Source organism: Aphanomyces astaci (assembly GCF_000520075.1).
Source record: "Aphanomyces astaci strain APO3 unplaced genomic scaffold supercont1.6, whole genome shotgun sequence".
Lineage (NCBI taxonomy): Eukaryota > Oomycota > Saprolegniomycetes > Saprolegniales > Verrucalvaceae > Aphanomyces > Aphanomyces astaci.
This window is the reverse complement of record NW_009798269.1, coordinates 923,993-951,920: the sequence shown is the minus strand read 5'-3', so window position 1 is coordinate 951,920 and position 27,928 is coordinate 923,993. Positions and strand designations below refer to the sequence as shown.

General features: G+C 55.7%; 9 protein-coding genes across 16 annotated transcripts; 6 read left to right on the top strand and 3 right to left on the bottom strand.

Annotated features, from left to right (window-relative positions):
- Positions 1–42: 42 nt before the first annotated feature.
- H257_03686 (hypothetical protein) lies at positions 43–3,766 on the top strand. The gene has a single exon (XM_009827886.1). The coding sequence runs from the start codon at positions 86–88 to the stop codon at positions 3,731–3,733; it is 3,648 nt and encodes a 1,215-aa protein (XP_009826188.1). The 5' UTR covers positions 43–85; the 3' UTR covers positions 3,734–3,766.
- Positions 3,767–3,924: 158 nt separating this feature from the next.
- Positions 3,925–12,997, bottom strand: H257_03685 (hypothetical protein). Its single transcript, XM_009827885.1, has 16 exons — positions 12,756–12,997; positions 12,514–12,708; positions 12,222–12,466; positions 12,049–12,173; positions 11,575–12,003; positions 11,472–11,518; positions 10,748–11,390; positions 10,211–10,664; positions 9,494–10,118; positions 9,221–9,375; positions 9,089–9,153; positions 8,707–9,030; positions 8,133–8,649; positions 5,919–8,075; positions 4,773–5,852; positions 3,925–4,706 (listed from the first exon to the last, which is right to left on the bottom strand). Exons 1-16 carry the CDS (start codon positions 12,937–12,939, stop codon positions 3,972–3,974), a joined length of 7,980 nt encoding a protein of 2,659 aa, XP_009826187.1. The 5' UTR covers positions 12,940–12,997; the 3' UTR covers positions 3,925–3,971.
- Positions 12,998–13,232: 235 nt separating this feature from the next.
- H257_03684 (hypothetical protein) lies at positions 13,233–13,867 on the top strand. The gene has a single exon (XM_009827884.1). The coding sequence runs from the start codon at positions 13,308–13,310 to the stop codon at positions 13,845–13,847; it is 540 nt and encodes a 179-aa protein (XP_009826186.1). The 5' UTR covers positions 13,233–13,307; the 3' UTR covers positions 13,848–13,867.
- A 291-nt stretch (positions 13,868–14,158) lies between these two features.
- On the bottom strand, positions 14,159–18,029 carry H257_03683. Of its 2 annotated transcripts, XM_009827882.1 has the most exons (6): positions 17,453–18,029; positions 16,482–17,395; positions 16,127–16,417; positions 15,642–16,040; positions 15,216–15,582; positions 14,159–15,169 (listed from the first exon to the last, which is right to left on the bottom strand). In XM_009827882.1, exons 1-6 carry the CDS (start codon positions 17,954–17,956, stop codon positions 14,210–14,212), a joined length of 3,435 nt encoding a protein of 1,144 aa, XP_009826184.1. In that variant the 5' UTR covers positions 17,957–18,029; the 3' UTR covers positions 14,159–14,209. The 2 variants fall into 2 exon arrangements, with proteins under 2 accessions (XP_009826184.1, XP_009826185.1); XM_009827883.1 differs by having other exon boundaries at positions 14,159–15,582.
- Positions 18,030–18,216: 187 nt separating this feature from the next.
- Positions 18,217–20,488, top strand: H257_03682 (hypothetical protein). Of its 5 annotated transcripts, none has more exons than XM_009827878.1 (6): positions 18,217–18,767; positions 18,838–18,930; positions 18,977–19,669; positions 19,731–19,794; positions 19,841–20,016; positions 20,113–20,479. In XM_009827878.1, exons 1-6 carry the CDS (start codon positions 18,252–18,254, stop codon positions 20,344–20,346), a joined length of 1,776 nt encoding a protein of 591 aa, XP_009826180.1. In that variant the 5' UTR covers positions 18,217–18,251; the 3' UTR covers positions 20,347–20,479. The 5 variants fall into 5 exon arrangements, with proteins under 5 accessions (XP_009826180.1, XP_009826179.1, XP_009826182.1 ...); XM_009827877.1 differs by having other exon boundaries at positions 19,728–19,794; XM_009827880.1 differs by having other exon boundaries at positions 18,977–19,794; positions 20,113–20,488.
- Positions 20,489–20,795: 307 nt separating this feature from the next.
- On the top strand, positions 20,796–21,778 carry H257_03681 (hypothetical protein). The gene is made up of 5 exons (XM_009827876.1): positions 20,796–21,080; positions 21,129–21,233; positions 21,295–21,396; positions 21,450–21,548; positions 21,594–21,778. The coding sequence occupies exons 1-5, from the start codon at positions 20,904–20,906 to the stop codon at positions 21,711–21,713; spliced, it is 603 nt and encodes a 200-aa protein (XP_009826178.1). The 5' UTR covers positions 20,796–20,903; the 3' UTR covers positions 21,714–21,778.
- A 21-nt stretch (positions 21,779–21,799) lies between these two features.
- H257_03680 (hypothetical protein) lies at positions 21,800–22,999 on the top strand. Its single transcript, XM_009827875.1, has 3 exons — positions 21,800–22,629; positions 22,682–22,735; positions 22,867–22,999. The coding sequence occupies exons 1-3, from the start codon at positions 21,826–21,828 to the stop codon at positions 22,927–22,929; spliced, it is 921 nt and encodes a 306-aa protein (XP_009826177.1). The 5' UTR covers positions 21,800–21,825; the 3' UTR covers positions 22,930–22,999.
- Positions 23,000–23,119: 120 nt separating this feature from the next.
- On the bottom strand, positions 23,120–24,770 carry H257_03679. 2 transcript variants are annotated; one of them, XM_009827873.1, is made up of 3 exons: positions 24,417–24,770; positions 23,655–24,361; positions 23,120–23,588 (listed from the first exon to the last, which is right to left on the bottom strand). In XM_009827873.1, the coding sequence occupies exons 1-3, from the start codon at positions 24,685–24,687 to the stop codon at positions 23,178–23,180; spliced, it is 1,389 nt and encodes a 462-aa protein (XP_009826175.1). In that variant the 5' UTR covers positions 24,688–24,770; the 3' UTR covers positions 23,120–23,177. The 2 variants fall into 2 exon arrangements, with proteins under 2 accessions (XP_009826175.1, XP_009826176.1); XM_009827874.1 differs by having other exon boundaries at positions 23,120–24,361.
- Positions 24,771–25,683: 913 nt separating this feature from the next.
- H257_03678 lies at positions 25,684–27,255 on the top strand. Of its 2 annotated transcripts, XM_009827871.1 has the most exons (6): positions 25,684–26,228; positions 26,282–26,476; positions 26,530–26,594; positions 26,672–26,770; positions 26,821–26,888; positions 26,965–27,255. In XM_009827871.1, the coding sequence occupies exons 1-6, from the start codon at positions 25,865–25,867 to the stop codon at positions 27,194–27,196; spliced, it is 1,023 nt and encodes a 340-aa protein (XP_009826173.1). In that variant the 5' UTR covers positions 25,684–25,864; the 3' UTR covers positions 27,197–27,255. The 2 variants fall into 2 exon arrangements, with proteins under 2 accessions (XP_009826173.1, XP_009826174.1); XM_009827872.1 differs by having other exon boundaries at positions 26,821–27,255.
- Positions 27,256–27,928: the final 673 nt, after the last annotated feature.

Genomic DNA, 27,928 nt, shown 5'->3' with positions numbered 1-27,928 from the left:
TCATGTTGAAACCAAATGTGAGAGGTTTATTCAACCACGGCCCGAACAACAACCAGTACCACGTGAGAGGCTGCTGTCCAAAGCGATGTCACAGGTCATGGAGCTCATCAACCAGGCGCACATGTCGCTTGACGCAGCAGAGAAAGTGGATCTGTTGCAGCGGGTGAAGGAGATTGTGCTGGAGCGCTCGCCAAACCTCGGCCGGTCCATTCCCGAGTACAAAGCGCTGGTTGACGCCATCGTTCCGTTTTCGAACGAGCGCAATGTGGCGGTGGCCAAGTTTGTCCTGCAGTTCATCGAAGACATCATGGAGCCTGCCAAGAATCCCCAGATCAAAACCCCGACGATTCTCGCCCTGACGCGGCACGCGCTGTTCGAGGCGTGTTCCAGCGTCCTCACCATCAACGCCGGGCCGTCGTCGATTCGCAAAGCGCTCAGAGTCCTCGACAAGTTCATTCCTGGCACGATCTACCATATCTGGGCCCAACCTCTCGACACGTATGACCCGCAAGTGTGGGACTTTCTCGTGCGCACAATCCATGTCATGCGGCAGACGCTGCACCAGTTCCAGGACGCCGAGGCCGTGCTATGGACCATCCGCATTCTGGAGAGTTGCGCGCTGCACTTTTCGCACGCGTTCGACTCGGTGTATCGCGATCCGGCGCGGTCAAACGTCCAGCCGGACGCGGTCCACCTCGGCACAATCGCGTCGAACCACGCGTTTGTTCGTGTCGACGTTGTCAACGACCTGAGCTTGTCCATCGTCCAGAGCCTCGTGGATCGATTGCAAGACAACCCGATGCTCGCATTTGGCCGACGGGAGTTTGTGACGTTGGTGCACTCGCTAAGCCTCGTCGCCGCGCTTCGCCCGGGCTTCGTGTCGATTGTCGTGCCCGCGCTACTCGGCATCTCTGGCGTCATCGACCGCCTCGCGCCCGCCGCGCAGGACACGATCGTTCACACCGTCAAGGCCAATCTGCTCAAACTGTTGCACCTGCCGTCCACCGAGCCCCACCGGAACGCCATCACGTCGTTCCTCATGACACTCGACTTGTCGGAGCGCGCGTTCAAAGCCTTGACCAAGTCCAAGGAGCGCCGCCGCAAGTACGTGTCGGCGCCCAGTGACGCATCCCTGAAGAATGTCAAGCGCGACGCGGCCAAGATGACGTTCGAGTCGCCGCTCGCCAAGCGCTCCAAGCGGGAACCCGGGGCGTCTGTCGAGTCCGTGGCCAACATGTCCACCGAGTCTGTGATTCGACTTGTGCTCGACAACATGGCGCATCTGCCGAGCGTGCCCCCCCTGAACGGCGCATCGAAACTCGAGCTCCTGCACACCCCCAGTGGCCTCAAGGACCGGATACACAACATATTGTCGCGGCTGGCGACGCCGTCGTCCGTGCTGGCCATCAAGGAGGCCGCCGCCAAGAAGAACGTGCGGGATCCGCGGCTGCGCGGCCGCGATAACAAGAAGGAGGTCCCGCCGTCGCTCGTCCGGGTGTTCGACGACGACGCGCTCGAGGCTGTGACCGACATGATCTGCGCCAACGCCAAGACACTCGTGGAGCCCATCATCGCCGTGACCAAGGACGATGTGACGAGGGAGTACAATGCGATTCGAGTCAATATCAAGCCCGTGGCCGTCGATTGGTGCAAACAGATGGCGACGCAGACCATCCACCGGTTGCTTAGCAACGAGTACGGCGTGGTCGTGAGCGGTAAAGAGTCGGTTCGAGAAGCGCTCGTGTGCCGATTGGCTACGAGCCGCTGGCTCGTCGACGACGACAAGTGCAAACCGCACAAAATCGTGCTGGACTTTGTCGCAGAGAACGTTCACAAACGGCACGGGATCGCCGTGGCGTTGCTCTACCACGAATACACAACTTCCTTGTACGAAACCATGGACAGCCCATCATCACGTGGTCCGCCGCCGCCGCCGCCTCGCGTGTACCTCCATCTTGTCTCCCTAGTGTGCAATCTCGTCCGCACAAAGTTGGACCCGCAGATCGCGGCCGACAAGAAGCTGTTTTACACCATCTTGGGTCACATTCCGAGCTTGTCGCCAGATGTCCTGAAATTGCTGTCGTTGCAATTCCACAACCCGAATGACAAGGACAGAGTGACCATGGGCGTGGTGGCCCTTCGCAACTTTATCACAGAGCGCACCACCGGCCAAGAAGCGTGTCTGCATGTGCTGCTGCACTATGCTACGCACGCTGAAGAAAGCATCCGAAACCCCACGATTCGATGCCTTGCCAACCAGATCTACCCCCTTCCCAACCTCCAACACATCATTGAAGCCCACGCGATTCAGCTCATGCAATCGCTGTGCCTTCCACCCGACGACGCCAGTCTCGAACCCGCCCACAATGACCATGCCAATGCCGACGCCGACAATGTGGACATGGGTCCGGACACTTTGATCAAGCCCGAGCAGCATCCTCCGCCGTCGAATGACGTCAATATCAAGCTGGAACAAGATGACCGAGCGCTGGACCGCCACCTTCCCGCGAGTTCGGCAGGCATCGTGCCGTCGTCCCCTCGACGGTCGTACTACTTGGATCAAATCCAGTCGCCAGACATGCATGACCTGTTGATGGCACATGCCAAGTCCCTCCAGGACGAGCACGACTTTGCGAGGTGCCCCGAGACCGAAGACCAAGTGCTGCAGCGCATGGAGCTGTTTCTGGGGCTGTGTGCCAAGCGGCCAGACTTGTTTGCTCGATTTGTAACGACGTACGCTGCCACGTCCCCCCAAGTCCAGCACGTGCTGCTTGTGTCTGTGGACAAGCTGATCAAGCTGCTGCGGCAGAAAGAAGGCGAGGCGGTCGTGCTGGCCCAACTGGCGGCGTTTCCCCCAAACGCACTCGACTTTGTGTGCCACGTGGTCAAGGTGCTCGCGGGGCTGTCGAAAGATCCGTCGACCCTCGTGGAGCCCCTCGTTCAATTGTACCTCGACCACAAACACGCGATTCCGGACGCCGTGTCGGTGCTCGTGCCCGTCGCGTCCGACTTGGCGTCCGACCGCGTCATGGAGATCCTTCCGGCACTGTTTGACCTGCCGTTGCCACGACTGGTCGAAGTCATGCACGAGCTGCTTAAACCTATCCCGCTCAAAGTGGATGCGACAGCGTTCCTCTTGGCGCTGCACCACATCCCAGACGAACACGAAAAACAGAAGCGCATCCTTCGAGCGATCGGCATCTGCCTCGAGCACCCCGTGGCCTTTCCCGTCGACGTCATGACGGCCGTCACGTCGACGCTTGTGGGCGAGTCCCCCGTCCCAAAGTACACGCTGCGCACGATGATCCAAGCCGTGCAGATGCACCACAAGCTCCGAAAGCATACGGCCACGTGCTTGGAAACCCTCCGGGGGCGGCAGGTGTGGACGATGGACGAGTCGGTCTGGATTGGATGGATCAAGTGCGCCGTGGTGGTGCAGCCACATTCTTTCAAGGCGATTGCAGAGCTACCTGTGGCCCAAGGCCGGCAAGTGTTGGAATCGGACGACGGCAAAGACCTAGTGGACCAGTTCAAGCTCTTTTGTAAAGACTTGACCAACCTGTCCCACGACTGGCGCGCCTACTTGAAGCTCAAGAACGACCCAGACAGTGAATTACAAGTGGTTCTCAACGATGTCGCATCTGCCAACGATGGCGCACAACCAACCACGACGACAGAAGACGACGACAACGATATGGATGTACTCAACAGCCTCGTGCATGCTGCGTCTTAAAACAGCAATATAATCCATCGCCCCCTCCCCCCCTCGTCATTTCGCCATATTGTGTTTCCTCGCGACTCTATATTTATTCATACCCCTAGCTTATGATCGCTGGCTTGTTTGTTCTCGAAATCAACAAGTAGTACTAGAGATCCATGTAGTAGTACTAGAGATCCATGTAGCCTTTGGCCCCCCATCGTCGTCGTCGTCGTCGTCGTCGTCGTCGCAGAAGGTTTTGTGCCCTTGTCGATCACTTTTCGTTGATTAAGAACGCCATATCTTTGAATTCCCGACGCACTTTTTCCAGCAGCGACACGCCGAATTCGGCTTCGTGGGCGTGGCGTCCTTTGACTTTTTCGAGCTCGGCCATGATCCTCGCCGCGCCTTTGGCGTCGTGCCCCATGGCCAGCAGGTTCTGCGCCGTGCAATGACTTGGGCAAAACGGCAGCTTCCGCAGCGCCTCGGCCGTGCAGCCCTGCGTCGTGCATCGGGGGGCCTGTTTTTTCGGCTTGCGGAACACGACCGTGCGGCGCTCAGGGGTCGTCGCGGAGACGTCGGACGACTCGGGGGGCGGGACTTCGGTCGCGACCAATCGTTTGGCGCGTTGGACGTCAGCAGCAACCGCCTTCTGCACCCGTTCATTCTGGCGCCGTTCGTCCATCTCGGCGGCCTCTTGTGCTTTGGCGGCGACGTCCGCGGCCGCCTGCATGGCGTGCTTGTGCGCGGCCACTTTCTTCTCGAGGGCCAACGCCTCGGGCGACAGCACCAGCGGCGGCACGTCGAGGCTCGCTGCCACGTGTTCAATGCGCTTGCCTTTGGCGTGAAAGCGCTCAAAGCACCCTGGGTTCCCCATCCACCGCACGCTGCAGTACTTGTCGCCGCAGGTTTCGCAAACGCGGTCGGCCGGCTTGCCGCAGTCCACGCACACGTTGTCGCCAAGCAGCACTCGTTTCGCCGCTTCAAACTGGGCGTCCAAACACAGCGCCTACAGCGCGCCACGTCACACAATCCGACGACGAAAACAAAACGAAAGACGGGCGGGGGGCCTTACCGGATGCGACGTGTCGAGGCAGACATGACACACGGGACCGGCGCAGTGGCGGCAGGTGCGGTCTGCCACGCGGCTCTTGCACTGGATGCAGTGTTCAGAGCCGGGGGGAAGGGGCTGCAGGAGGGGGTCCATCACGTGCTTGGCCTTGTTGCCTCGGGCGTGGGTTCGACTGGCGCAATCCTCGCACAAGGCGTCGGCACACACCGTACAAACCTTCAGTGCCACGCGTTGTTCGCACTCGATGCACACTTGACTCTTGGGCTCGTAGTGTTCAATTAAGTGAGTCGCTCTCTTGCCCTTGCTGTGAATCCGGGCGACGCATCGGTCGCAGTAGTCTTCTTTGCACACTAAACATCGATGGGAACTCAGCCGCGTGCACTCGACACATCGTAGGGCCAGCGCTTGAAGCCGATTGAGGGGCTGGTACGTGTGCCAGGTCAGCGCGGGGGGGTGCGCCGAGCAGTAGCACGCAAAGCAATAGTAAATGTAGTCGCCACGACTCGTGCAGCAGACGTCGCAGACTCGGCTTGCTCGCTCATTGTCGCACACCGAGCACACGACGTTGGACTCGAACACGTTGCCCGCCGCCACATCCGGCGCTTGATTGGACGACGCCAGCCACGGCCACGCCAGGATTAACTTCCTCGTCACGCGATCCAACACAACCGGTCGGTATGCGATGGGAGCGCCGTACGCGTCGACGGGGCTCACGTTGATGCGCTCTTGGGTCGGTACGTAAACGAAGAAGTACAGCTGACTCGCCTCGACGTAGTGCTGCTCGTAGTCGGACGTTTGTTCGGCAAGGTACTGCGACCGCACGGAGCGGGCGCGACTGCATCGCCACGCGAGTTGGATGGTCAGCGCGGAGTAGTTGCGGTGCGCCACCACCACCATGTACCACTTGCGGATCACGTGCATGCGGTAGGTCGACTGGACAGCGACCGTTGATCGGATGTATTGCAGCATGAACTCGACGCCTTCTTGGCGCAGCCACAGCGCGGCTTGGGCTACTGTCAATTTGCCACTTTGCCGAAAGTTGTTTTCCCATAACCCTTTCACACAGGGCAAGGTCCGGCCCACCTAAAAATCACCGTGTTACTGTACATACGGGAGGATAAATACTAATAACTGTTCGAACGTGCGTACCCAGGCCAAGTCGTTCAGGGAAAGAGGGGTCGCTGCGACAGCGAGTTTTAAATCACAAGCCACGCCAAGAATCGACGTGGCAACGTGAAGCACGTGGTCGAGTCGTTTAGCCAGGGGGTTGAGCTTGAGGTTGGTTGCGACAATGGCGCATCTCCGCAACGCATGCCGGAAGAGCTTGTACAAATCCACTTCGTTTTCGATGGTAGTGCTGCCGTGGGGCACAATCTCCATCACGTTCTCTGCTGCTTGCGCTGGTCGCCCCGTGTACCCCCGAATGTACATTTCGAGTTGTTTGTATGACACGGGAAAGGGGAGGTCGCGGAACGCCCGGACGATGCTCTGGACTCGGCCTTGTTGGCCTGTAAAGTGGGCCATGAGGAGCTGCGTCAACACCTTTTCCGTGGGGAGGATGTGGAACCCGTGCTTGTCTCCATTCAGGGCACCGAGGGGCGGGCGGGGGGCGGTGGCCAGCAGCGCCTTTTCTTCCTTCGACCACACAACCCCAAGCCCCAACCACTTGTCGTCGGGAACGGTCCAGAAGGACTCGATGTTGAGTTTCGTTTTCGTAATGCTTGGGATTTGCTTGACAAGACCGACGCGGCTCAAGTACACTGGAAGCGACATGCCTTCGAGGCCAAAGCCAACCCACCCGACGCCCGCGCCATGCTTGATGGATGCGTGCAACAAGTCGACGAACGAGAACGTGTGCAGCATCCGCTTGAACGCTTTGCGTCCCTGGAACATGCGATACGCCGACTGGAGCTTCCGCGCGGCATACTCGTCGTCAAACGTGAACTCTGGCACGTCCCAACTCACAGCCCCCGTCGGCTCGTGGAGGTAGTACACCGTGTCCTGTGGCACCTCGGACCACCCGAACGGCATGTCGACCTTTGTGTACGCCATGGACAACTTCACGCTGCCAGTGGGGCGAAGGGCATCGCGGAGGTGGCTGAACAAGCGCAGGAACTCGAGCGTCGCCGCCGCGTGGGCGTTGGGGGGGCGCGCGTACACTGGCAGCAGCATGTGCGTCAGGTGATCCTTCCGGACGCTTTTGTGATACGCCTGCTCCAACAGCGTCGTCCACGCGTTCAACGTGTCTGCTGTCGATGGGATGGCGGGTAGTACTGCTCCTTTTGACAAAGCAGAACGAGAGAATGGATGGCTACTATCATGTCGCCACGTCACGATGGTAGCCGGGGTAGTAGTCTGGATGTCGCCAATTCGCAACGTGACAAAGCGCTTGCGGTCCATCCATTGCGCGTCCCACACGACCTTATCCCGTTCATATTTGGCCCATCGGTCAAGGGACCGCTTGTACGCCACCCGTCGGCACTTGCCCAAGTATCGCCGGACCAACCGCTGCAGCAAGTGGACGGCTTTGAACTCGTCGCGGTTGAAACTCGGTCGATCCCACAGCTTTTCGCCCGTGGACATGTGCATGTAATACCACGCCTGGTGGTCGTCGTCCCATTCCTGCGAGTACCCAAAGCGCAGCGTCATGCTCAACGCCGCGACTAGTTCCGCCTCGCGGGCAGCGTCTGTCCTGGCTTGTAGCATCGCTTGAGCTTTCTTCAGGTCGTCTTCCCATACCTTTCGCACGTTTTGGCGGTTCCGCTCGGCCGCGTACGACTCGGCGAGATGGCTGCGGAGTTGCTGGTCTCGTAATGCTATCGCCATATGCCGGCCTTGCCGCGTTCGCCACAGGCGCTGCACCTTCATGGCACAAGCTTCCATTTGCAACAGCTCCGCCAAGCAAATGCGCAGGGTCAGTGGCCGCTCGGGCAACGGCTGGCTTCGGGTTTGTTGTAGCCCTTGGACAACTGTCAGAACGGACGACGACAGATCCGACGGCGCCTGTCGTGGGTCGATCATGCCCAGGATAGGCACGTGGAGGAGGTCACCACATCTCTCGACCGCGAACTGTAAGACGTCGGTGCAAAGTTGCAGGCGTTTGTGCTCGTGGGTAGCAATTTCTGCGTCGTGGGGGGACGTTGTAAGCAACGCCGTGTTGAATTTCACGTCGGAAATCGTGGTGAAGCGACCGAAGAACCGGACCAGTTGTGCTAGTGTCACGGGTTTGTCGTGAAGCGACTCGACAAAACGTACGGCGCGAAAGTCCATGTTGGGAAAGTAGTCCAAGAACAGAGTCTTGATTGTCTAGTACCCAGTTCAAAATGACACCACCAAGCTACACAAACCACCAGTTTTACATACCTCGGCCGAGTCGACATATGTGGCAGCTTGACGTATAAACACTGCTTTGATCTCGTTGGCTTCCATCGGTTTTAAGTCAGCTTTAGCCTGCATCCACTTGTCCTTGGCGGCCCCCGCCGCCGCTTCCTTTTCCCCCTTGGCTTTCACGCACGCCTCGAGCGCCGACTCGGCGGCAGCCAACGCGACTTGGGCTCGTTGGAGCTTTCGCCGGACGGCTTTGGGGGGATGGGCGAACTCGGTGGCCTCCGCCTGCGCCTTTTCCGCCTTGTGTTGCCACCGCAGGACCACACCTTGCTGCTCTCTTAATCCCTTGAGCGCTTTTTGGAAATGCGCGTCGAGTCGTGCGGCGGCTTTCTCGAGCTTGGCCACGACCTTTCGCTGTTCGACAACGTCAGTTTGCCATTGCCGGTACCGCATGCCCGTGAGAAACAGCTGCTTGGTATCCTTGTCTTTGATCTGACACGTCGATTGCAAAAACTCGTCCGTGATACTTGACAACGATGTTGTGGTCGTGTACCTATGCATTCGTATACATTTGACTCGATGCATATATGACATGGCAGTTCATACATACCCGTGTTGGTAGAGCACGTCATAGTACTCGTCCAGGCCGAGCCGCCGCAGCCACCCGATAAGCGTGAGACCCACCAGCAGGTCGTACGGGTCAAAATGCACCAGCGATTTCTCGATCGCAGTGTCCACCACGGCCGAAAGCGACGAGATGGCTGTGAATGGATTCGCCACCCGACGGCGCTGGAGGGTCAGTAACCGCTTAGCAAACCGCTTGTCTGCCGTTTGGCGCCACAGGCGCTGCACTCGCCGCGCCATCCGCGTCCGCTCGTCCAGCCAGCGCCAATGCTCAGCCAGGGACTGCCGGGTTTTCTGGCCCCGGTACATTCTATAACGACCATACCCGTTGTATACCGTAAATCCGTGCATGAGATTGCACATTGTACCGTTGGATTTGCGTAGCGCACGCTCGAAACTGCAAGTTGCGACGCTCCAGCACGCGAAACACGACCTAATCGACCATTCAGTGAGTACATCACGTTACTTGGGATGACGTTGTAGTCGTGTAGGCGTCGTACTTGGCGGTAAACGGTGTCGAGACACGCCGTAGCAATTCGAACGCGGCGGTCGTAGCGAAGTCTCTTGGCCAGCTGTTGCGCCTGCCGCCGTCGCACATTTCGTTGGATCACCATGGCGCTCTTGGTCTTTTTCACGCGATAGCGTATCCATACCCCTATCCACAGCCACCAAATACTGTTTGGACTGGCAATATCATCGTGTATATGTAGTTTGGAGACGAGGCATTGAAAAAGAAGGACAGAATTGTGTGTCGTGTGGACCATACTATATACCGTGCACGATGGCTTGCAAGGTTGTGGCGGCGTTGTACTCTCGGACTCGAGCTTGTCTTCGTTCGATGGCCTCGATGACCTTCGCCACGTACGCCAAATGGCGCAGCATACGACCGGGTACCGCCTTGCGCCACCAGTACTGAATCCGTGTGGCCAGGCGGTGGCGGCGGGCGTGGTGGGCGCGGAACCACCACTTGATCCGCCGGTGGGCAATCACTCGCGCTTTCAGCCGCGCCAACGCCCGTCGAGCTACGTGGCAGTGGTACGCTAGTTGAATCCGAAGCGCCATCGTGTGTCGTTGGTTGGCTACGAACGCTCGAAACTCGGTCTGGATGCGTGCAGCGCTCTGGTGCCGGTGGAACAGGTGGAGGTCCCGCTCCCACCGCTTCTCGTCCACTTCGCGCTCCCTTAGACACCCGAGGAGGAGGAACGTCGTCCACTCGTTGTTGTACGTGTACCATGCCTTTTGAATGAGCAGGGCGGATCGCAGCCGGTTGGCATGATATGCTCGGATAGCCCGGGCTTGCTGCCGGGCTAGATGCCCCCGCGCCAGCCGAAGCAGGGGCTGCACCGTTTGCCATCGCCATTCTCCTTGGCGACGGGTCGCGAGCACCACCAACCGCACCTACACACAGCCACGATATTATTGGTTTCATCCACAACAAACACAAGAATGAAGCAAACACAACACTGTCCTCCATTTGCTAGTTTACGTACGAATTGGCGCGCCATGCGGCCGCGAAGGTTGCGCTGCACCATCATGGTGGCGTTGCGGAGTCGAACAAACGCTTTGCGCGCAAGGTGGCGGCGGATATGCGCCTGCAGACGAATTACCTTGGCCCGCGCAGCCACGTATTTCAGCCGCGCTTGCCGCCGACGAGACGCGGCTTGGATCTTCGTGGCCGCGAGGCGCTGCGTCCGCATAAACTTGCGGAAGCGCCGGCCACGGTATGGCGCTTGCACGGCGATGGCGGCAAACCAGAGCTGCCGCCGCTCGAGTCGGACGCGCAGGGGGATTTGAAACGGAAGGTTCGGGCGGGGCGGCGCCAAGAACATGTCAGTAAAGCACCCCCCCACGGGCTTGACATCATGACTTGCCAAGAACGCCTTCTTGGCAAAGTGGCGCCGCAGGTGGGGCTGGATCTTGCGAGCATGTCGATCTCGAAAGTGCCTGTAGATGTGTACCCATATTGAGTAAGGTCAATCTAAGTAGCTTATTGGAATGCAGACAGACACATTCCAGTCATACAGTACCAAATGTCGATTTGGGTGGTGAACACCCACTTGACCCATCCTTTGTGAACGAACGCCTTAACCATTAGATCCATGGCCAGCCGCATGCGCTTCAACGCGGCCTGTCGGACAAAATCCCCCATACGATCCTTGAATCGAAACGTTTCCACCAGCGCCTTCCACTGCAGCCACGCTGCTCGTTGCTGGTTTACTTCAAACTCCTCGACCCAAAGCGCCATGGATGTCTGGAGCCGGTCACGGCAGTACCCGATGCCCCCCGGTAACTCGAAGAGAAATTTGAGCGGCAGCTGGTTTCGCTGCTCCAAGATCGTCTGGCTCAAGTTTGTCATGATGGACCGCTCGTCGTCGTGCAGTTGATGCAGCGTGAGGCTGAACCCTGTCATGATGGTCGTGTGTTCCTTGATGGCGAGGGTTTGCATGTCGGAGGTCGAGTCAATCGGGGCGTGCAAAATCGCCAGCAGTCGCCTTCTCTTGTATGCGACGCTGTTTATGTCCAAGTTGTTGTCGTCTTCTTCATCGTGCGTTCGCCCTCCACCGATGCATTTGCTCTCGTTGTTATAGGGCACGACTTGTTCACGTGATGTCGTCGGCTCGGCAATAAACGCGATACTTTGTAGCTGGGGGTATTTTGCAAAACTTGTGCCTACAGTCATGGGATCTGTGGCTTTAGGAAATGTATCCCAACGGGTAACGACATGATGATGCCGTTGTTGTGAAGACGTACCGAGGACAACGCGATTCACTTCACCCCATGGTGTCGGTTGAATGCGACTATCGATATTGAACATGAACATTGTATGCTTTGTCATGTCAACTTCGGTTTGCACCTGTCGGAAGAGTCGGCTCGGCATGTGCTGTGGCGACTAAACGGAAGTGAAAGCGGCATTTGGTTGGTCTTGAGCATGTCCAGCATGTAATCCGGTGGCATGACAAACGGGCGCGGTCGGTGGCTGGACTGCAACGAGTCCCGATACAACTTGGACGGAAAGATGATGTTGGGGGTAGATGTCAATGCGTGGGTTTGGTGGGACGACTTTATGGCGCGGCTTGGTTTCGAGATAGTCGTGGGGCGCATCATGTCGCGGCTCGTGTACGACGGAGGCGGCGTGCCGGCTGACGTATTGGGGCGATGGAAGGGGAAATACACGTTGGGAACGCTGTAGCCGGAGAAGGTCGCGTTGAACTCGTAGATGGGGAGGTTATCGCCAGAGGGGGTGAGCCCCATGACCCGCCCTTCGTCACCAAAGAGGACAGACCTAGGACAAGCATATGACGTTTGGATGGAGAGAGAAAAAGCTGACTTCATCGAGACGGGGCGGGGTCCGGAATGGGCCGACCGGTGTCGACTCGTGGTCGGAGGTCGAAAGACGAGGTCGAGCCCCGTGTCCGAAGGGGGAGTCGTACTCGTGGAGGCCAAACTTCGTTTCTACATGTACGCCGATATTAAGGCATCGAAACAATGGGTGCGATCTACCCTGGACATCTTGTTTGTGGTGGTGCGCGGGGGTGAGTCTGCGTCGTGTTGGTTTCTCGATGGGCTAGAGGGGGGCGCCGTCGATACTGTAGGTGGGGAATATGCAGCGGAAGGGGACGAAGATGGAGTGGACGACTTGGATTTGAGGGGGGGGTGGACGAGTGGAGCGGGTGGGGCGGTTAGTTTCAGCAGGTCTGAATTGATCGCCACGACACTACCAACCGCAGCATGGTCGCCCCGCGGAGCTACGAGATTCCTTCAACACGTCTGTTTCAGTAGCGTTGCAACGTACCGTCCATGACCATCGAGATGACCAAGCAGCAATTCACGTGCATTTTTCGGTATTCTGTCGACTGCGATTTGGCGTGTCGACACGAATTAATGATCTGAAGCAACGAATCGACCAACGTGTCCGAATCGACTTTCATGCGCTGTCGAAGCGCCACGTCACGGTCCATGAGAAGCCCAAGCGCACGTGCAGCCACCGCTACGACAGGCATGAAAAACCTCGTTGGCCTCGTCGATGCATGTTACCGCGTTCATGGATGTGGTTGGCCCCATTCCGCAACACCGAGATGATGTCGTTCAATGCGGACGGACGTCTGGCCGACAATGCTCGGTAGTCTGGGGATGATTCATTCGCCACGGACGTCACAAAAGCTACGAGTTCAGGGCGCGACGACTTCTCCGTCGGCGTGGCCTTTTTGCGCCCCGCCATAGGTGGGGTGCCGTTTCGAAAGTGCAAACCATCCGGATATTATCCGTAAGATCCACCTCTCGCGGCTGTTCATGCAATCGTCATGTCGACACAGAAAAGTTCAAGTTGATGGTTTTGGCGCGGGTCAATTCAAAGCGGATCAACGGAAGGCTGCGGCGGCAGTACAGCATAACGTTACGTATCGATGGCACGCGTCATATATACCGTGAACGCCATCTTGCTATGGTGCGCAGACCCGACACATTCTGCTTATCATGGTAGAAAGGTGAAACTGTCAGCAGCTCTTTTTCTGTGCGGATGGGAGAAAATATAGATCTCACCTCCTCGCGTGTCGTTTCACACTCACACACACCGACCGGCGCCGGTTCATGACGAAGAAGAGCAATCGTCCGCGCGTGGACCTTCGCATCGTGGTGGACGAGGCGCCGGATGTGGTGGTTCGGGCTGCAGATTCCATGCAGCCACCGCCACCATTGGCTGGGTGTGGCGTCAACGACAACGAAAGTGGCGACGAGGCGTGGTGGCTATCCGGGTACTGCTTGCCGCCGCCAGGTCATCTCGGCGCACACTCTGTTCCCGTGACTTCGTCCAAGGACCGAAGGCTGGACGTGTTCACAACGCCGACCCAAGAGGCCAGGCCAACACCTGCTCGCACTTGTTTTGACCACTTCGTCCTGCGTCCAGCCACGTCGTCGGCGACGCTTCAGGCCAAAGTGCCGTCAGTAGAACCATCCGTGCCAATGCTATCGTCCGTTGGTCATCGGCGCGGAGGTGCCGTGTTGCTGCCGTCGATATCCAGCCTCATTTCCATCTCTCCACCCACGGCCAAGCGCAGCAGCGCCGACGCCGTGCTTGACCTGCACGAGATCACCAACAACCGTCTCGTGAAACAGTTTAAGCTCGTGTAAACTACCAATGTCTCGTCCCACGTTCACGTTGTGAAAACCATATCCACACGTTTCCTTAGTTGTCGTTCTGACATTGACTTCGACTTAACGCACCCCACTCGCCACCCTCGTCATTTTTCCCTGGTTCAACCTTACCTTTTGATGTCATTTTACAGCCCCACAGAGGAGCTCCGTGAGTACTTCATCAGCATTAGTAGTACGTAGTTCCCTGTCCGAAGCAGCTAGCTAACCCCGTCATGTTGCATCCAAGGTAGGTTGGTTGCCCACCCTCGAACTTACCTGCGTTGCTGTTTGTGGCCAATTGTGATTCCCCACGTTATGTCTATATGTGTATAGTTATGTAATACTATATCGCTGTTAAGTTACACAAACAACCGATCTCGCATCTCGTTGTTCCGCCCCTTCTTCTTTTCTAACTCCGCCGCGTTCACAAGGTCCTTCATCGTGATGCGCCGCGTGGCTTCTGGCCGCAGGGCCGCCATGGCCGCCGCGCGGAAGACGGCGTTGCTCATGGCGTCGTTGGACAGTTCAAAGCGCATGCCGAGTTTGTCAAAGTCCACGTCGGGGGCGAGGGGCGCCGTGGGGGGAAAGAACGACCGCCACAGGAGGGTGCGCAGCGACGCCGTGGGCGGACGCATCTCGATCAAAAACTTGAGCCGGCGCGAGAATTCGTGGTCCAGACTCGTCACGGACGACGCGGTTGTGGCCACGAGGATGGATATGCCAGGGAACGTGTCCACCATGTCCATCAACCGCTGCGCTTCGACGCGGAACCTCGGCGAGTCGGCGTCGACCTGGCCGTGCACGTCCATGCCAAACATCTCAAAGCCTTCCAGCACCAAGACGGCGTCCATGAGTCGGGCGTCGTCAAAGGTCGACTGCAGCGCGCGGCGCGTGTCGGCGGCCGAGTCGCACTGGAGTTGGGCAAAGTGCACGAGTTTGAGTGGCCGGCCGACTTCAAACCCGATCGCTTTGGCGGCGCTGATTTTGCCCACACCGGATGGCCCAATGAGCAGCACCGAGATGCCCTTTTGGTTCTTCTTGTTGTACTTGGTCGTGAGGCCAAAGTCAAAGTTCCACTGGCCATAGATCACGTTCCGAGCTTTTTCAAACTGCACCACTTCTGCCAGCGTCGCTCGCACGGCGTCTGCCACGATCAGCGCGTCCAGTCCAGTTGTGGGTACCACGCGATGGTCAAATGTTTTCATGTGCAGACTGCCGCGCATCTGCAGCGCGCACCCCGTCACAATGTCGTCGTGGTTGATCACAGGGTCCGTCGAGTTGCGGCCAATGGCTTTGAGCAACGCCGACAAGATGGCATTCTAAAACACATTCAACGACGACAACCGCTGGCTATCGCGTACATACCTTGATGAACCCCCCCGAGAGTTCGTATTTCAGGGCAATTGCTTCCCAGTCAATCTCTGGACAACACTTGAGCTTGTCGGACACAAGCACGCGCCAGATTTCGCGGCGCTGGATGTGGTCGGGCGCCTTGTACTCGAACACTGCAGTGATGCGGCGGTGCATGGCTTCGTCCAAGTCGAACGGCCGATTCGTCGCAAGAAACACAATGCCTTCATACCGCTCCATCTCGGTCAGCAGCGCGTTCAGCAGCCGGTCGCCGCCCATTTCGCGCTGCTTGAAAATCGACTCGCACTCGTCAAAGAACAAGATCGCATTGCTCATGTCCGCTTCCCGAAACAACCCGCGCAAGTCGGCGTCGCACTCGCCGCTACACAAGATCCAATCAACGTCAAATACCCCTCGTCAACGCTCATGTACCGTACGTACCCTCGGTCTTGGCTGGCTTTGCCCTGCAAAGACGGAAAGTCCACCAACAGCACGCGCTTCTTCAAGTGGTGCGCCACCGCGTTGACTGTCATGGTCTTGCCCGTGCCGCTGGCCCCACAGAGGAGGAGCACGAGCCCCGTGCCGTACGTGAGCGTCTGATCCAGTCCGCTCGTCTTGCGATACGTGCGAAAGTGCTCGTACGCGGTGACTGTGGACAGAATTGTCTGCTTGTACTCGTCTGGCAGCACCACTTGGCTTAGCTGGACCTTGGGGTTGTACAGGTCGCTTCCCTCGACCAGCTCGTTGATTTCTGTATCGAGCCCGACCACCCAATCCAGCACGCGGCGGTCCAGCTCGACGCGCTGGTCGACGAGATCGCCGCCACTCGAGTGCCACCGCCTATTTTCACGCACAATAGCCACATGATTCACAAAACTCAGCCACGTCTTTTCGATAGCATCATCAACAACAATTGAGTGTCGTACCCTCGATTGAGCTTGACCAACCCGCGCTGTAACAACCGCGCCGACTTGTAAAAGAACACCCGATGCGCTACTTGCTCTTGAAATGTATCGCAAAACACGCTCAGGATCTGGTTGACCGTGATGCTTTCGTCCATGCGCTGGACGGCGGACGTGTCGACCCCCTCGAGCAAGTTCTTTAGTACCGGCGAGATGGTTTTCCCAATCAGCATCACAATCACGTTTTGCTCAAACGTGTTGAGTTTGAACTTGGTTGCCATCTCTTCCAATCGCGGCAGTGGAATCTCCCCCGCCCTGTACACACACATATATATATACCCGTGAGCGACCACGACGACGACAGCCGCGGGTGACGTACCGCGTCAATGACAAGCGATTCATGACCTTGCGATCCTGCACGCGCTGCTTGGCCTTGAGTTCCCGCCGTCCCGCCGTCATCGGATTGCCGTAGCTTTCTCCCCACGGCTGCTTGGTGCCGGCTTCCTTCATCTGGTCCTTGACCCTCGCGCCCGACGCTCGAATGGCAAATGCCACGACCTGGAACCGATCTTCCAAGTACTCGAGCTGGTTGTGTGGGTTGTACGGTTCAAACGAACTCGCGTCCCCCGTCAAATCCGCCGCCTTGTCCTGCCGATGAGGCTGGTTAGGCTGTCGACGCGGCTTGGTCGACTTGTACGTGCCAATAAACGATGCAATGTCTTCGTCCTTTTCGTCATCATTGTCGTCACTGTCGTCGTCATTGTCACCATTGACTACCCCGTCTTCTTCAAACCCCATGTCGTCACCGCGGGGCGACGGGGGGTTGGTGTCTGACGGACTCGGGCAACTTGCCTCGTGTCGCTTGGTATGATTATGGCCCACGAGCCGGCGGTCGTCGCCCAACTCCAACGCCTGCTCCACCACACACCCTTCGGCGCGCAGCAAATCTTCGAGCGCTGTCTGGCTCACCTTGAGCATGTGGTTGGGCGTCAGCGTTCGGCCAAGGCACACGCGGACGCAGATCGAAGACAGCGATAGCACCGTCGTGTAGTTGTCGGGCTCGGCGATCACCGTGCCTTCCTTCACGTGCACGCGGGTGTCGTCGACGAACTCTTCCAGGTCGATCTCGGAGATGCACGCCAAGCGCTGGAACATCATCATCTTGCGGTTCACGTCTTCTTCAATCAACTGGCTGCGTACGGTGGTGCTCTGGCAGCCCTGGAAGATCACCATGAGCTGGAACAGGTCCAGTTCCTTGGCCGTGAGGTCGTACTGAGTCGCTAAACGATGCACCTATGTATGTGTTGTAGCTGTGGTTTCTCGATGGACGAAATAAACACGACGACGTACCCGAGGCAACGGCGACGTGATCGCGAGCCGCGCCACGCCAACGCACGACACGTACGCATGCAACCGCTCCATGAAATTCAACCGCGCAATCATCTCGTCGCGGTCGCATTGATGAACGCGATTCTTCTGCGCTTGGTTCGCCGCAAAGTGCGTCAACGAGTCGGGCTTTGTCGACGACAGCGCCAATTCCATATACGACATCTGCTGCAGGAACGTGATGAGGAACTTCATCTCCATGAACCAGAACCAGCCTTGGTCGGACGAAATAGGCGTTGTCGACGGCACGTTTAATTCATCGCGGAACTCCTTGAGCAACGACGCCAAGAACGTGTACTTTTCGTCCAACTCGGCCAGCAACTTTGGTCCGTCCATGATTGTGCCCGTGGTCGGCTCGTTCGCAACGGTAGGCAGCAATGCAACGACCTTGGACGCGGCAACATCCACATGGCCATACTCAACCTCCTCCTTGGAAGGACTGTCGGTGCGGCGTCTCTTGCTAGACATGTCGTATGAACGTATCCGACGGCGCTGCTTGTTCCCGCGTCCAGTTATCTCAGCAACGAGTGTGAACTTTGCGGATACAATTTCAGAATATGTGACCTGCATCCAATCAAAATCAAGTAAATTTCTATTTCAACCAATCATAGATAGGTGTTTCATTATTGGAGGGTGAGGAATATAAATGATGCAATACCCATTTCAAGGTATTTTATTGATTTGGATATATTTTCAAAATGACGTACACTCGGCATTCTAGAATGGTCCGGAGATTGAAAATCACGAATGCTGGTCTGTCCTAATGTACGAGACACATCACCACCGCCGGTCCGCGCTGGACGAATATCTGAGCTCTGTGGATCATGCACCGCATGAGGAGGCAGAGGCGCAGCACTTCCATGCGCCTTCCATCACATCAGACTTGAGGACCAAGGTCCTACAGACGGTGTTGCCTATTGTCGTAGCTGCCATCCGTCAAATCGCTCCATCCCACACCAAGGCCGAGATGCTTAAGGACTTGGCGTTCGCACACGTAGTGCAAAAGTCCAAGCGCGTTGCGACGAGAATACCTACACCCTCCCCTCGTAGCTTCGGGGAGGTTCCGCTGCAACAACATCGCCTGACTTCGTCGTTCCGTTCAATTGTGCGAGACCGAACCAGTCACCTCGTGTGCAGTGCAAGTTTGTTTGCAGCCATCACAACGACGTTTATCACAACAAGTGCTCCTTCATCGTGGCTAGGATGGCAGCAGTCCGTAGGTTTCATCGGTGCGGGTCTCACGCTTCTCCATGTCCTCTTTCCCTTGTTCGACTTGGCGGTAAGGAGATATGATCCTGCTCCTTCACGGTCGTGTATCAGTACTAACACGCCACACTGGACATCCGCAGGTGATGTTGTTCTACTTTGTCACCTGCCGCCGTCAGTGCCGCTTCCTCGCCAGTCAAATCGCCCTCGTCCACCAGCGAAAGCACGACCTGCAGGTGCAAGTCACACGTGTCCATGTCGACGCTTATGCTTCGTCCGTAGCACCAATGCAACCAAGTGCTTCGCCAGATCAAAGCCGCGGCCGCAGCCCAGCGCGGATACCTCTTGGACGACGAATGGATGCCTCCCATCGGTCGCCTGGAAGCCAACGAGAACGCGCCCCACCTCTCGTGTGTCTTTTTGCGTCAGACGTTGCACGCCATCTACATGTCCATAGCACACTCCAACTCTTCTGGCCACTTGCCGCCCCTTCCACTGGCCCATCACGAGCCCCAAGCCAGCCGCCATCCGTCGCTGCTACTCATGGCCTTATCCCACCAGCACAACGCGACCATGCAGTTCCTCGACCAGGCATTAGCAGCCTTGTCCTTTGACGATGACCAGTCGTTGGCGCACGTTCTTCGTGAGATTGCTTTGTGGGTCGACAGGCTGCAGCAGGCCACGGCCGTCCTCGATGACGCCACCAAGCAAGTTGACCTCACTGTGGACCCCCCAGAAGTAGATCAAGCGTCTCGAACGTCCGCCACCACAACAATCCCATCATCGTCATCATGTCATCACTTACAACAGCAGAAGATGCTCGGGAACACCCTCAAGACGGCCGTGGCCGTGCTGTTTGCAGCCGACAGTCGTGTTGATGATCCAGAAACCACGAGGCAGTGCGTGGCGCGAGTGGGCGAACTGCTGGCCGCTGCGACTGCCACGTGGACAAAGTGGCAGGCGGGCGTCGTGACGGTAGACATATTGATGTCATCATGTACGGCCAGTGGTGGTTGGCTGACTCTACAAACAGCAGGACGGGCGACACCCACAGACACCCACGGACAACCCGGGGCCCGATGATTCGGATCAAGTAGATGGTGTGTTAGATTGATTGTCGGGTTGCTTAGTGAGCAAGAAATGTAGATGCAAACCAGGAACGGCCGTCGATGGCTTTAGACGACACGACCGAGGCGTTTACTCAGGTGTTTACGGCTCTGAGCACAGGACAACTGGGTCGAGAGGCGGAGCGCCATGATGAAGCGATGGACACCGGGATGAGGATGATGCAGACATTTGATCACGTTGTGAATGAACTGCAGGTAGTACGTCCGTCCTACGTTTGACAAGGCATTGGCGAGAAAGGGGATGGATGGATGGTGGAGTGGTGGTGGTGGTGGCTGACGTGTTCCCGGTAGGATGTGCTTGTCCGGCGACCGCTTCCGGAAGAACGCGTGCAAGGCCATGATCATGCGCCCGTCGGGCTGCCAACAACGACCAAGACGTCCAACGAGGTTGACGCGGCGTTTGCCTTGCCGAAAAAAGTGTCGTCAGAGCTTCATGCTGCGCTGTTCAAGTTGCAACAGATGCCAGTAGCAGAGGAAGAGTTCCAGAGCTTCGATGACGACGAAAGCGATGATGAGTCCTTTTGATAGCCATAGGTTCTTGGCAAGGCGATGTCGAATCGTCAACGACGGAACGTGCCATACATGTCGACTTATCTACAGCTGAAGTACATACAATTAACACAAGTACTGGTCTAATGAACGCATTGCTATGGCCAGCAACGATTGTGACGTTTCTGCGGGTAAGGGTACTGTAGAGTCCTGGGGCTCGGATAAACGAATGTGTTCGACGTGTAGCCAGGTTGTGGCCGAGTGGATAGGAACACACGTGTAGCCAGGTCCACAGCTTGCCTCCCAGACATCTTGCATGCCGCAGGAATGCATCATGTTACATCCCAGTCCGGTCAAGACACTGACAACCCCATTGCAAGCGCTGCCCATCGTCTGTAGTCTGTGAGATCAAAGGTGAAACGGTCGAGTTGAAAATGGACCAATCAGAACGCTCGATGCTATGTACTTCTTAAGTACGTACCTTAGCTAGCTCTCTGCCACCTCACCAAGAATCGTTTCAACAGACTCTTCATTCAGCGCGAGTGCGAGCGGTAGTCCACGGACGGCGTCGACGACGGCGCAGTTCAGTCCGCATGCCGCAGACACTGCTCAACGTGACGCAATGCAGTCTTCCGTCCGCCGCGACCGTCACCGCCAAGCAGTTCAAGCTGTTCGTCAAGTTTGTGCAAGCTGTAGCCGGTAACAGACGAATTGTAACAAAGTGGTTGCTGTGGCGGGGGGCCAACTCGTGCATCAATCAGCTGAACGAAGTACACATATCCAACGGTGGCGGATTTTGCGCTTATACAGTGGTGTAGGAGGGCCGAGGTGCGCTGCACATTGCATGTTACCATGGCAACATTGACATGGTGAACTTGCTCCTCACGCAAGGCGCCGATGCACATCTCATGAGCATGGAAGAGGTAAGCATCCTTCATGCGGATAATTCTCATACCCATCCTACTTCACGTGTGCTTGCTGTAGGGGGGAAACCTTCAACCATTGCACTTTGCCATCATGAGCGGTCGCGACGACGTAGTGATTGCTTTGCTGCTGCACAACGTGAACGTGAATTGCTTGTCCGAGGTTCGATTGCATGGTCAACATGTACAATCGAGATGTAATGAATTGTCGCGTAGAACCACGAGACTGCCCTGCATTTCGCTGTCCAGATGAAACAACCGCGTATTGTGGACCTGCTCTTGAAGCACAACGCCAACCAAGATATCCGCGACATGGTACAGTTGTCCCGTGTCCCATGTACTGTATGACTTGTGCGGTAGAATGGGAAGACGTCGTACGAGCTGGCATTGGACCTCGACCACAACGCTGTCCTCGACGTGTTTGCCGCAAATCAACGGTTGCACCGCCGCACTCCGAAACGATCGCAGTTTTTCAATTAAAATGGGACCAATTGTAAATGAAATTAAATTGATTTGGTGAAAAAAACGCAAAAATAATAATTCTTGAAGTCAAAATATGAAACCGCCAGAATAATGCCGAACACTTTCTACGATGAACCTCGCGGCGGTCGTGACAAAGCTCACCAAGCAGAACATTGCCCTTCAAGTGAAATTGGAGCGGCTAAAGAAGCAACCGAATCATGCACTTCTAGAGGGCAATCAACTGGAGGCGGCGACCCAGCATACCGACCTCACGTGGGTAGGATCATCACTCCAAACCCATGTCCACGGGGAAGAGGAGAGCAAACGGCGCAGGCTACGGTCGCTCGTGCGCAAAATATGGTTTCAACATGCACTGCAGTCGTGCAAAGCGTTTGTACTGTGGAAAGAACGTACAACTTTCCGACCACCGCCGACGGCATCTCCTGAACCCGTCGCGAAGGCGGTAACCCTTGTCGTCAACCCCTCACCTCTGCGACGGCGAGCCTCGTCCGCCCAAATCACAAGTGTCGTTCAGCCCCACTACTTGCCTAAAGCGTTGAAGTCACGTCCGAGTACTTCCACGAATGTAGTGCACCAGAGCTCTCAAACTTGCCACCCGATGCCCACTTCGACCCTCGTTCTGCCGGCATCACATGTTCCAACTCGCTCTCCCGCCCCGCGCATTCCTTGGAGCTCAAGCACCGCATGCATCCCTTCAGCATCTACACCAAACGTGCTCAAGGCCACTAGTATGTCCTTTGATTCTACCACACATCCACCACCAACATGTTTGCCAGCGCACCTCCACAAACCTCGAACTCTTGCTCATGGGTTGTCGATGCCGCTGATTCCACCATTGATTCCCCCCGAGCCTTCCTCTGGCCGACGGATTCAAGTGACCATTGTCACCACGCCCGTAGCTCCCACATCAAGGGTATGATTTACTACGACTGCTATCCCAATCCATGCTAACACGACCTCTCAAGCTCTCTCAGCATCCTGGCGGTCCTCAGCCCAAGACTCCCCCCGCACTTCCCAAGGTAACGTCACTGTCCTTTGCACAGCATTTCAAGATCATTCCACGCCAAAACCTACCATTTGACACTGTTCAATCACAGTTGCCTCTAACACTTGTCATATTCGTGCGCTCATGTTGGTTCTACACGAGTAGGCCATCGCCCTTCGCCGCCCATCCCGACGGCACACGTTTCCAACCACCCCGCTTGACTTGTAAACAACCAAACATGGCCAACTTGGGTATACTGTATATCACGAATCTCAAATGTCGCTTGTTCAGCTTACCAACCAATAAATATGAATTGTTTCAATCATCCTTTTGAGCCCAAGTGCTGGTAAATTGTGTGGGGGGGACGAGTAGTCGAGGGTGTAAACCCTGTGTGCGAGCCACATATACGGTTTGAATAGCTCGACAACATAGTAATAACACACCCATTGTGTTCGTGTCAAGTCCATGTTATTGATTCAACAGGCAGTGGCAAATGTGGGCTGTCCTGCAGCCGAGCCCGTTGGTCGCGCGACGACGGGGGATGGTGTGAAAGCAGCAGCAGCCGGCTGCTGGTGGTGCTGCACTTGCCGTGAGACGTCGTCGTTGGCCTTGTGGAGCAGGGCGTCCCAGTTTGTTTTCCACTCGCTTGCTAGCGCGACGGCGTCGTGGATGCGATCAGCGGGGTTGGGGGCCATCATCTTCGAGATGGTCTGGAGGATGAAGGGCGGGATGGGCAGGTTGTGGGCGCAAAAGACACAGGTCTGGGTCGTGCACTGCTTGGCCACATGGGCGTAAAACTGGTCGCGGTACTGGGGGTTTTGCATGCTCACAAACGCTGGACCCGTGCACCCAACGTAATTGAACCCAAACATGGTCATTTCCAGGCACTAAGTACATCGCACCAAACCATCACAAAAAGGTAACAAAATAGAGAGCAAGGCATGCATATGTACCACAACCCCCGCCGAAAACAGATCCGACTTGGCGCCGTGAAAGCCAGGGGGGATGAGCTTTTGCTCGTCACGAAAGGTCGCATGGGGCGGGCGGTGGGCGACGAAACGCTGGTACGTCGCGCGGTCGCGGTTGTTCTTGCGCAGTTCGGGGGACCTGTAAAGCAGCTTGGTCTTGATCTGGGGAAAGTCGCGACCGCCGCCGACGGAGCTGCGGCCGTCCATGAGCTGGCTGCTGCCAAAGTCGAGCAGCCGAACCACGCGGTGCCTGTCCACGGCCACGTTGTACGGGTCGAAGTCCAAATGACATACGTTCTGGGTGTGGATGTACGCGAGGGCACAGAGAATCTGATGGAACAGCGGCAGCACCACGTCGTGGAGGAACCACGTGCCGACGCGCTTGCCGGCGTCTACGGGGTTCGCCCGCGCGCCGAGGTAGCGATGGACGTCCGATCGGATCTCGCCAAAGCGCTTGTGCATGTATGAGATGAGCGACCCATTCGAGATGTACTCGGTCGCGATGTAGTGGTTGTACGGACATTCGGCCGTCTCCCATCGAATGGCGTGCCGACTCCGCAGGGCCGAATCCATACCAATGTGCTGCAGCATGCGCATCGCCCGGACTTCCGCCTCCAAGTCGTCGCCCTCGAGTGTGATTAGTCGTTTGTCCATGAGCTTTAACGCCACGGCGCACTTTTCCTTGCCGTCGCCTAAGATATGTTGATGCGTTGAAGGAAGGTGATGGCATGATGGCACATTTCTTACCGCCTTTGTGAAAGTAGACGCAATTGAACACGTAGCCACATCGACAACGACTGATCACGCACTGCGGATCGTCCAAATCCCTAAATCCCATGATGCCTTCTCGCCAGTCCCACAGGAACGCGTTCTTGGGCACTTGCACGACACATGGCATTTGCCGTTGCGGACCGCTGTGAAGGTATGGTTGGTACTGGTTCGACTTGCACTGAGCTACGTGGCACTCGGCTCGGAAGATCACCATTTCTGCATCCAGCGTGACGGCTTTTTTGTCCATGAGTTCTCGATGGGTTCAACTGCTGGACGGGCGCCGAAGCGGCAAACCAATTTCGCCTTGGCTCGCGCGATATTAGGTTTGATCAGTTTTCAGTATAGGCATACTGAATGGAAGAACATCATATCCAAAGCAAGAGGAATTCCGGATAATGGTAGCAAAAGTTGAACGGACCAATCAGAATCCACCAATACTGGTCTGATTTTGGTGTCAGTACTACTGAGTAGTACTTCGAAGTACTAGTACTAGTACAGTAGTACTACGTAGTAGTATAGAAGACTGTAAAACGTTAGCGTTAGTACGTTGGCTGGTATGCATGTACTCGGCACTTCTCCGGCCAACAGCGTACTATAGTATGACTTTAAATGTTGTAGCCACTACATATGACTCGCCAAGTCGTCCTGCATCGCTTACATGTTGCTGGAATTTACGCTCCAGTTTCTCATGCGCTCGCGCGGTTTCCTGTTACAGTAAGTTAGTACATTCAGCCATACAAAGAACACTGCCTGTTTAACAGAGTTACTGTATCGAATTATGTACATACTTCGAAGTATAACGTTATCGTCGAGTTACTAGTATGGTGGTTGTCGCATGTGCAAGAAATTCTTTCTATTACTAGTACTAGTATACTAGTATACTGAGTAGTACTACATTCTATTAATATCGATTACTGTAATAGTACGTATTACTAGTACAGGACTTACTATTAATACTAGTAGTAGGTATTAATAATTGAGATTAACGTTATTTCACTTTTACACTGTTAATACAAGGATCAATCGATCCAACCTGTCAAAACTCGACTTTGATTCTTTGACGCATCGGGACATACAGTAACACACGTGGTACAATACAGTCGTAACACGTGGATTATGCGTTCAAATATTTTGAGCGAAACGGCAAAAGTTATTGAAATAATTCGCCAATTCTTGCCCAACTGTGCTGTCGTCCTCGTGGGAGAGAATACAAAGTCCAAGTGAAAGGAACTACACTGCCAAAGTGCGTTCGAAAAAGCGTCACTTAACCTTCCGACAGGTTTTTGTACGTACTCTCGACTGCGGCACGCCCCACGCGTATAGGCACCGCACGCACGCAGCAGACGCTCGTTACAATAGCGCAGTTAAGGAAACGCAGCGCTTCCGGCAGCACCGCCATCGCGACGCCAGCCAAGCCACCAGCCATGGGTCTCGAGACCGGTACAGTTACACCACAGGTCACAGTCGGCCGACAATGTCATGTCGGGAGCATCGATCTTGTCCAGGCAGAATTGCCGCCACCGCACGTCAAGGAAGATGCGTGTTTGGTCGAGCTACACGAACACACCCCGTCCGATGAGAAGTCATCGCGGTCGTGGAGAGCAGAGTACATGACCGCCGCCGCGTTCGTCGCGGTCACACTCGCGAGCTACCCGTACACTGGGGGCATTCGAAGTTGGCACTACGTGTGGTGGTGTGGGTGGTTGACTGCCGTGTCGACTGGGGTCGGAGCGTTGCCGTTTCTGTGGGTCAAGGATATTGACAAGTTTTGGCTCGGCGTGTGCAACGGTACACGCGTCCTTCCATGGGAGATTGGTCTCTTACGTATGTCGATCCCGTAGCTCTCGCAGCGGGCATGATGCTGGCAGCCACGAGCTGCTTGTTATACGAAGGCTACCTCGTCAAAAGCCACGACCGTGACGTCGTGTCTGTGAACTTGCGGGTTTTCGTCGGTGCATTTGCCGGCGTTGCTTTCATCAAGGTGACCAAAATCTTGCTCGATGGCCACGAAGATGTCAAGTTGGGCGGGCTCGATGGTATTTAGCTAGAGCGACCTACCTTTCCGTACTCAATTCGTCGATGTACATAGGATTGGATGCCCGCAAGGCGCTGCTGATCATGGCGGTGATGACGCTGCACTCCATCTCGGAAGGCGTACGTCATGTGTGTGTGATTCTTGATCGCAGAGGCATTATATATATATATATATAACCCTCTCTGGTACATGACAGATTGGCGTCGGGGTGTCGTTTGGTGGCGATGGCGGCGACCGACGGGGACTCATGGTGTCTCTCACGTTGGCCATTCACAACATCCCCGAAGGACTGGCCGTACGTCGTCTAATGACGCCACTCGGGCTTAACCTGTTGACTGTTGGTAGATTTGCTTGGTTTTGATTCCACGAGGGTTGAAGCTCCTTCCAGCCGTCTTGTGGTGTGTGTTTTCGAGGTACTACCAACCAACCTGCGATACAAAATGGGGATATACTACTTAGTATATACTAACATGTGATTCGACCAACTAGTTTGCCGCAACCGATCTTCGCCGTGCCGTCGTTTCTGTTTGTTGAAACGTTTTTGCCCATTTTACCGTGTGGATTGGGGTTTGCAGGCGGCGCCATGGCGTACGTCGCGATATGCGAACTGCTCCCCGAGTCGGTCGAAGACACCGAGAACAAGCTCGCCACCGCCGTGAGCCTGGTCCTGGCGTTCGTGTCCATGCTCAACATCCAATACGTTTTGACGGGCGAGCTGTAGTTAGTTGGTCATCGCACCCCGTCACATCTTAATATCATAACCTATTTTACCCGTCGCAATCAATTCTGTTGGCCGTCATGTTTATGAAGACGATGTACAGTACTAGTATTTTTTCAATAGAAATGGATTCATAATAGAGTATCGAGCCCACGGGGATACATACTGTGATATACTAGTGTACTTCGAAGTAATAGACATAGCAGCTACTAAGAGCATTTCCACCGCGTACAGCTAAAAGCTATCTATTTTTAAAGCTATTCGAACATCCGGATGAATAGATTTTTATCCGGCAAAAAAATTGCTTTTTCAGCAAAGAAAAGGAGCTATTTGGACCACAAATAGCTTTTACTACTAGTACTACGTAGTACTGAGTATTCCGGCTTTTTGCCGGTTACCAGAAAAAGGTAAAATTATCCGGAAAAACGACCAAAATAGTAGTAGCTTTTGCTCTACGCGGTGGAGATAAGTTAGTATGTACAAACCATTGGTGCAAATGACCCTGCCTCCAATGGAGGAGATGTACTTCGTTTTTGATGGATTCCGTCACGGGGTATACTAACTAGTAAGCAGACTATTGTCTAGGCATGGATCATTCGTCCTGCAATTCGACCTGCGATAACGTTAACAGTGTAAGTAAACATGTACTAGTGCGTAATACTAGTACTACTCGGAGTAGTCTTTGTTGAACTACAAGTGTACTTGTCGTTTGACGTGGCTCAAGTCTCAACAGAG

What these genes read in the sequence shown, in the direction of transcription:
- H257_03683 (XM_009827882.1), bottom strand. Translation starts at nt 17,956, where the DNA reads ATGTCTAGCAAGAGACGCCGCACCGACAGTCCTTCCAAGGAGGAGGTT. An exon ending in AATCGCTTGTCATTGACGCG is followed by an intron (nt 16,418 to 16,481) that starts GTACGTCACCCG and finishes GTGTGTGTACAG; the next exon opens with GGCGGGGGAGATTCCACTGC. An exon ending in AAAGCCAGCCAAGACCGAGG is followed by an intron (nt 15,583 to 15,641) that starts GTACGTACGGTA and finishes GATCTTGTGTAG; the next exon opens with CGGCGAGTGCGACGCCGACT.
- H257_03686 (XM_009827886.1), top strand. Translation starts at nt 86, where the DNA reads ATGTCACAGGTCATGGAGCTCATCAACCAGGCGCACATGTCGCTTGAC.
- H257_03682 (XM_009827877.1), top strand. Translation starts at nt 18,252, where the DNA reads ATGTACGAGACACATCACCACCGCCGGTCCGCGCTGGACGAATATCTG. An exon ending in AGCGAAAGCACGACCTGCAG is followed by an intron (nt 18,931 to 18,976) that starts GTGCAAGTCACA and finishes CTTCGTCCGTAG; the next exon opens with CACCAATGCAACCAAGTGCT. An exon ending in ACGTTGTGAATGAACTGCAG is followed by an intron (nt 20,017 to 20,112) that starts GTAGTACGTCCG and finishes TGTTCCCGGTAG; the next exon opens with GATGTGCTTGTCCGGCGACC.
- H257_03678 (XM_009827871.1), top strand. Translation starts at nt 25,865, where the DNA reads ATGGGTCTCGAGACCGGTACAGTTACACCACAGGTCACAGTCGGCCGA. An exon ending in CAAGTTGGGCGGGCTCGATG is followed by an intron (nt 26,477 to 26,529) that starts GTATTTAGCTAG and finishes CGATGTACATAG; the next exon opens with GATTGGATGCCCGCAAGGCG. An exon ending in TTGTGGTGTGTGTTTTCGAG is followed by an intron (nt 26,889 to 26,964) that starts GTACTACCAACC and finishes TCGACCAACTAG; the next exon opens with TTTGCCGCAACCGATCTTCG.
- H257_03681 (XM_009827876.1), top strand. Translation starts at nt 20,904, where the DNA reads ATGCCGCAGACACTGCTCAACGTGACGCAATGCAGTCTTCCGTCCGCC. An exon ending in ATCTCATGAGCATGGAAGAG is followed by an intron (nt 21,234 to 21,294) that starts GTAAGCATCCTT and finishes TGCTTGCTGTAG; the next exon opens with GGGGGAAACCTTCAACCATT. An exon ending in ACGTGAATTGCTTGTCCGAG is followed by an intron (nt 21,397 to 21,449) that starts GTTCGATTGCAT and finishes ATTGTCGCGTAG; the next exon opens with AACCACGAGACTGCCCTGCA.
- H257_03685 (XM_009827885.1), bottom strand. Translation starts at nt 12,939, where the DNA reads ATGGCGGGGCGCAAAAAGGCCACGCCGACGGAGAAGTCGTCGCGCCCT. An exon ending in CAACCACATCCATGAACGCG is followed by an intron (nt 12,709 to 12,755) that starts GTAACATGCATC and finishes TGCCTGTCGTAG; the next exon opens with CGGTGGCTGCACGTGCGCTT. An exon ending in TGCGCTACGCAAATCCAACG is followed by an intron (nt 9,031 to 9,088) that starts GTACAATGTGCA and finishes TGGTCGTTATAG; the next exon opens with AATGTACCGGGGCCAGAAAA.
- H257_03679 (XM_009827873.1), bottom strand. Translation starts at nt 24,687, where the DNA reads ATGGACAAAAAAGCCGTCACGCTGGATGCAGAAATGGTGATCTTCCGA. An exon ending in CGTCTACTTTCACAAAGGCG is followed by an intron (nt 24,362 to 24,416) that starts GTAAGAAATGTG and finishes AACATATCTTAG; the next exon opens with GCGACGGCAAGGAAAAGTGC. An exon ending in TGTTTTCGGCGGGGGTTGTG is followed by an intron (nt 23,589 to 23,654) that starts GTACATATGCAT and finishes CGATGTACTTAG; the next exon opens with TGCCTGGAAATGACCATGTT.
- H257_03684 (XM_009827884.1), top strand. Translation starts at nt 13,308, where the DNA reads ATGACGAAGAAGAGCAATCGTCCGCGCGTGGACCTTCGCATCGTGGTG.
- H257_03680 (XM_009827875.1), top strand. Translation starts at nt 21,826, where the DNA reads ATGAACCTCGCGGCGGTCGTGACAAAGCTCACCAAGCAGAACATTGCC. An exon ending in CCGTAGCTCCCACATCAAGG is followed by an intron (nt 22,630 to 22,681) that starts GTATGATTTACT and finishes CGACCTCTCAAG; the next exon opens with CTCTCTCAGCATCCTGGCGG. An exon ending in CTCCCCCCGCACTTCCCAAG is followed by an intron (nt 22,736 to 22,866) that starts GTAACGTCACTG and finishes CTACACGAGTAG; the next exon opens with GCCATCGCCCTTCGCCGCCC.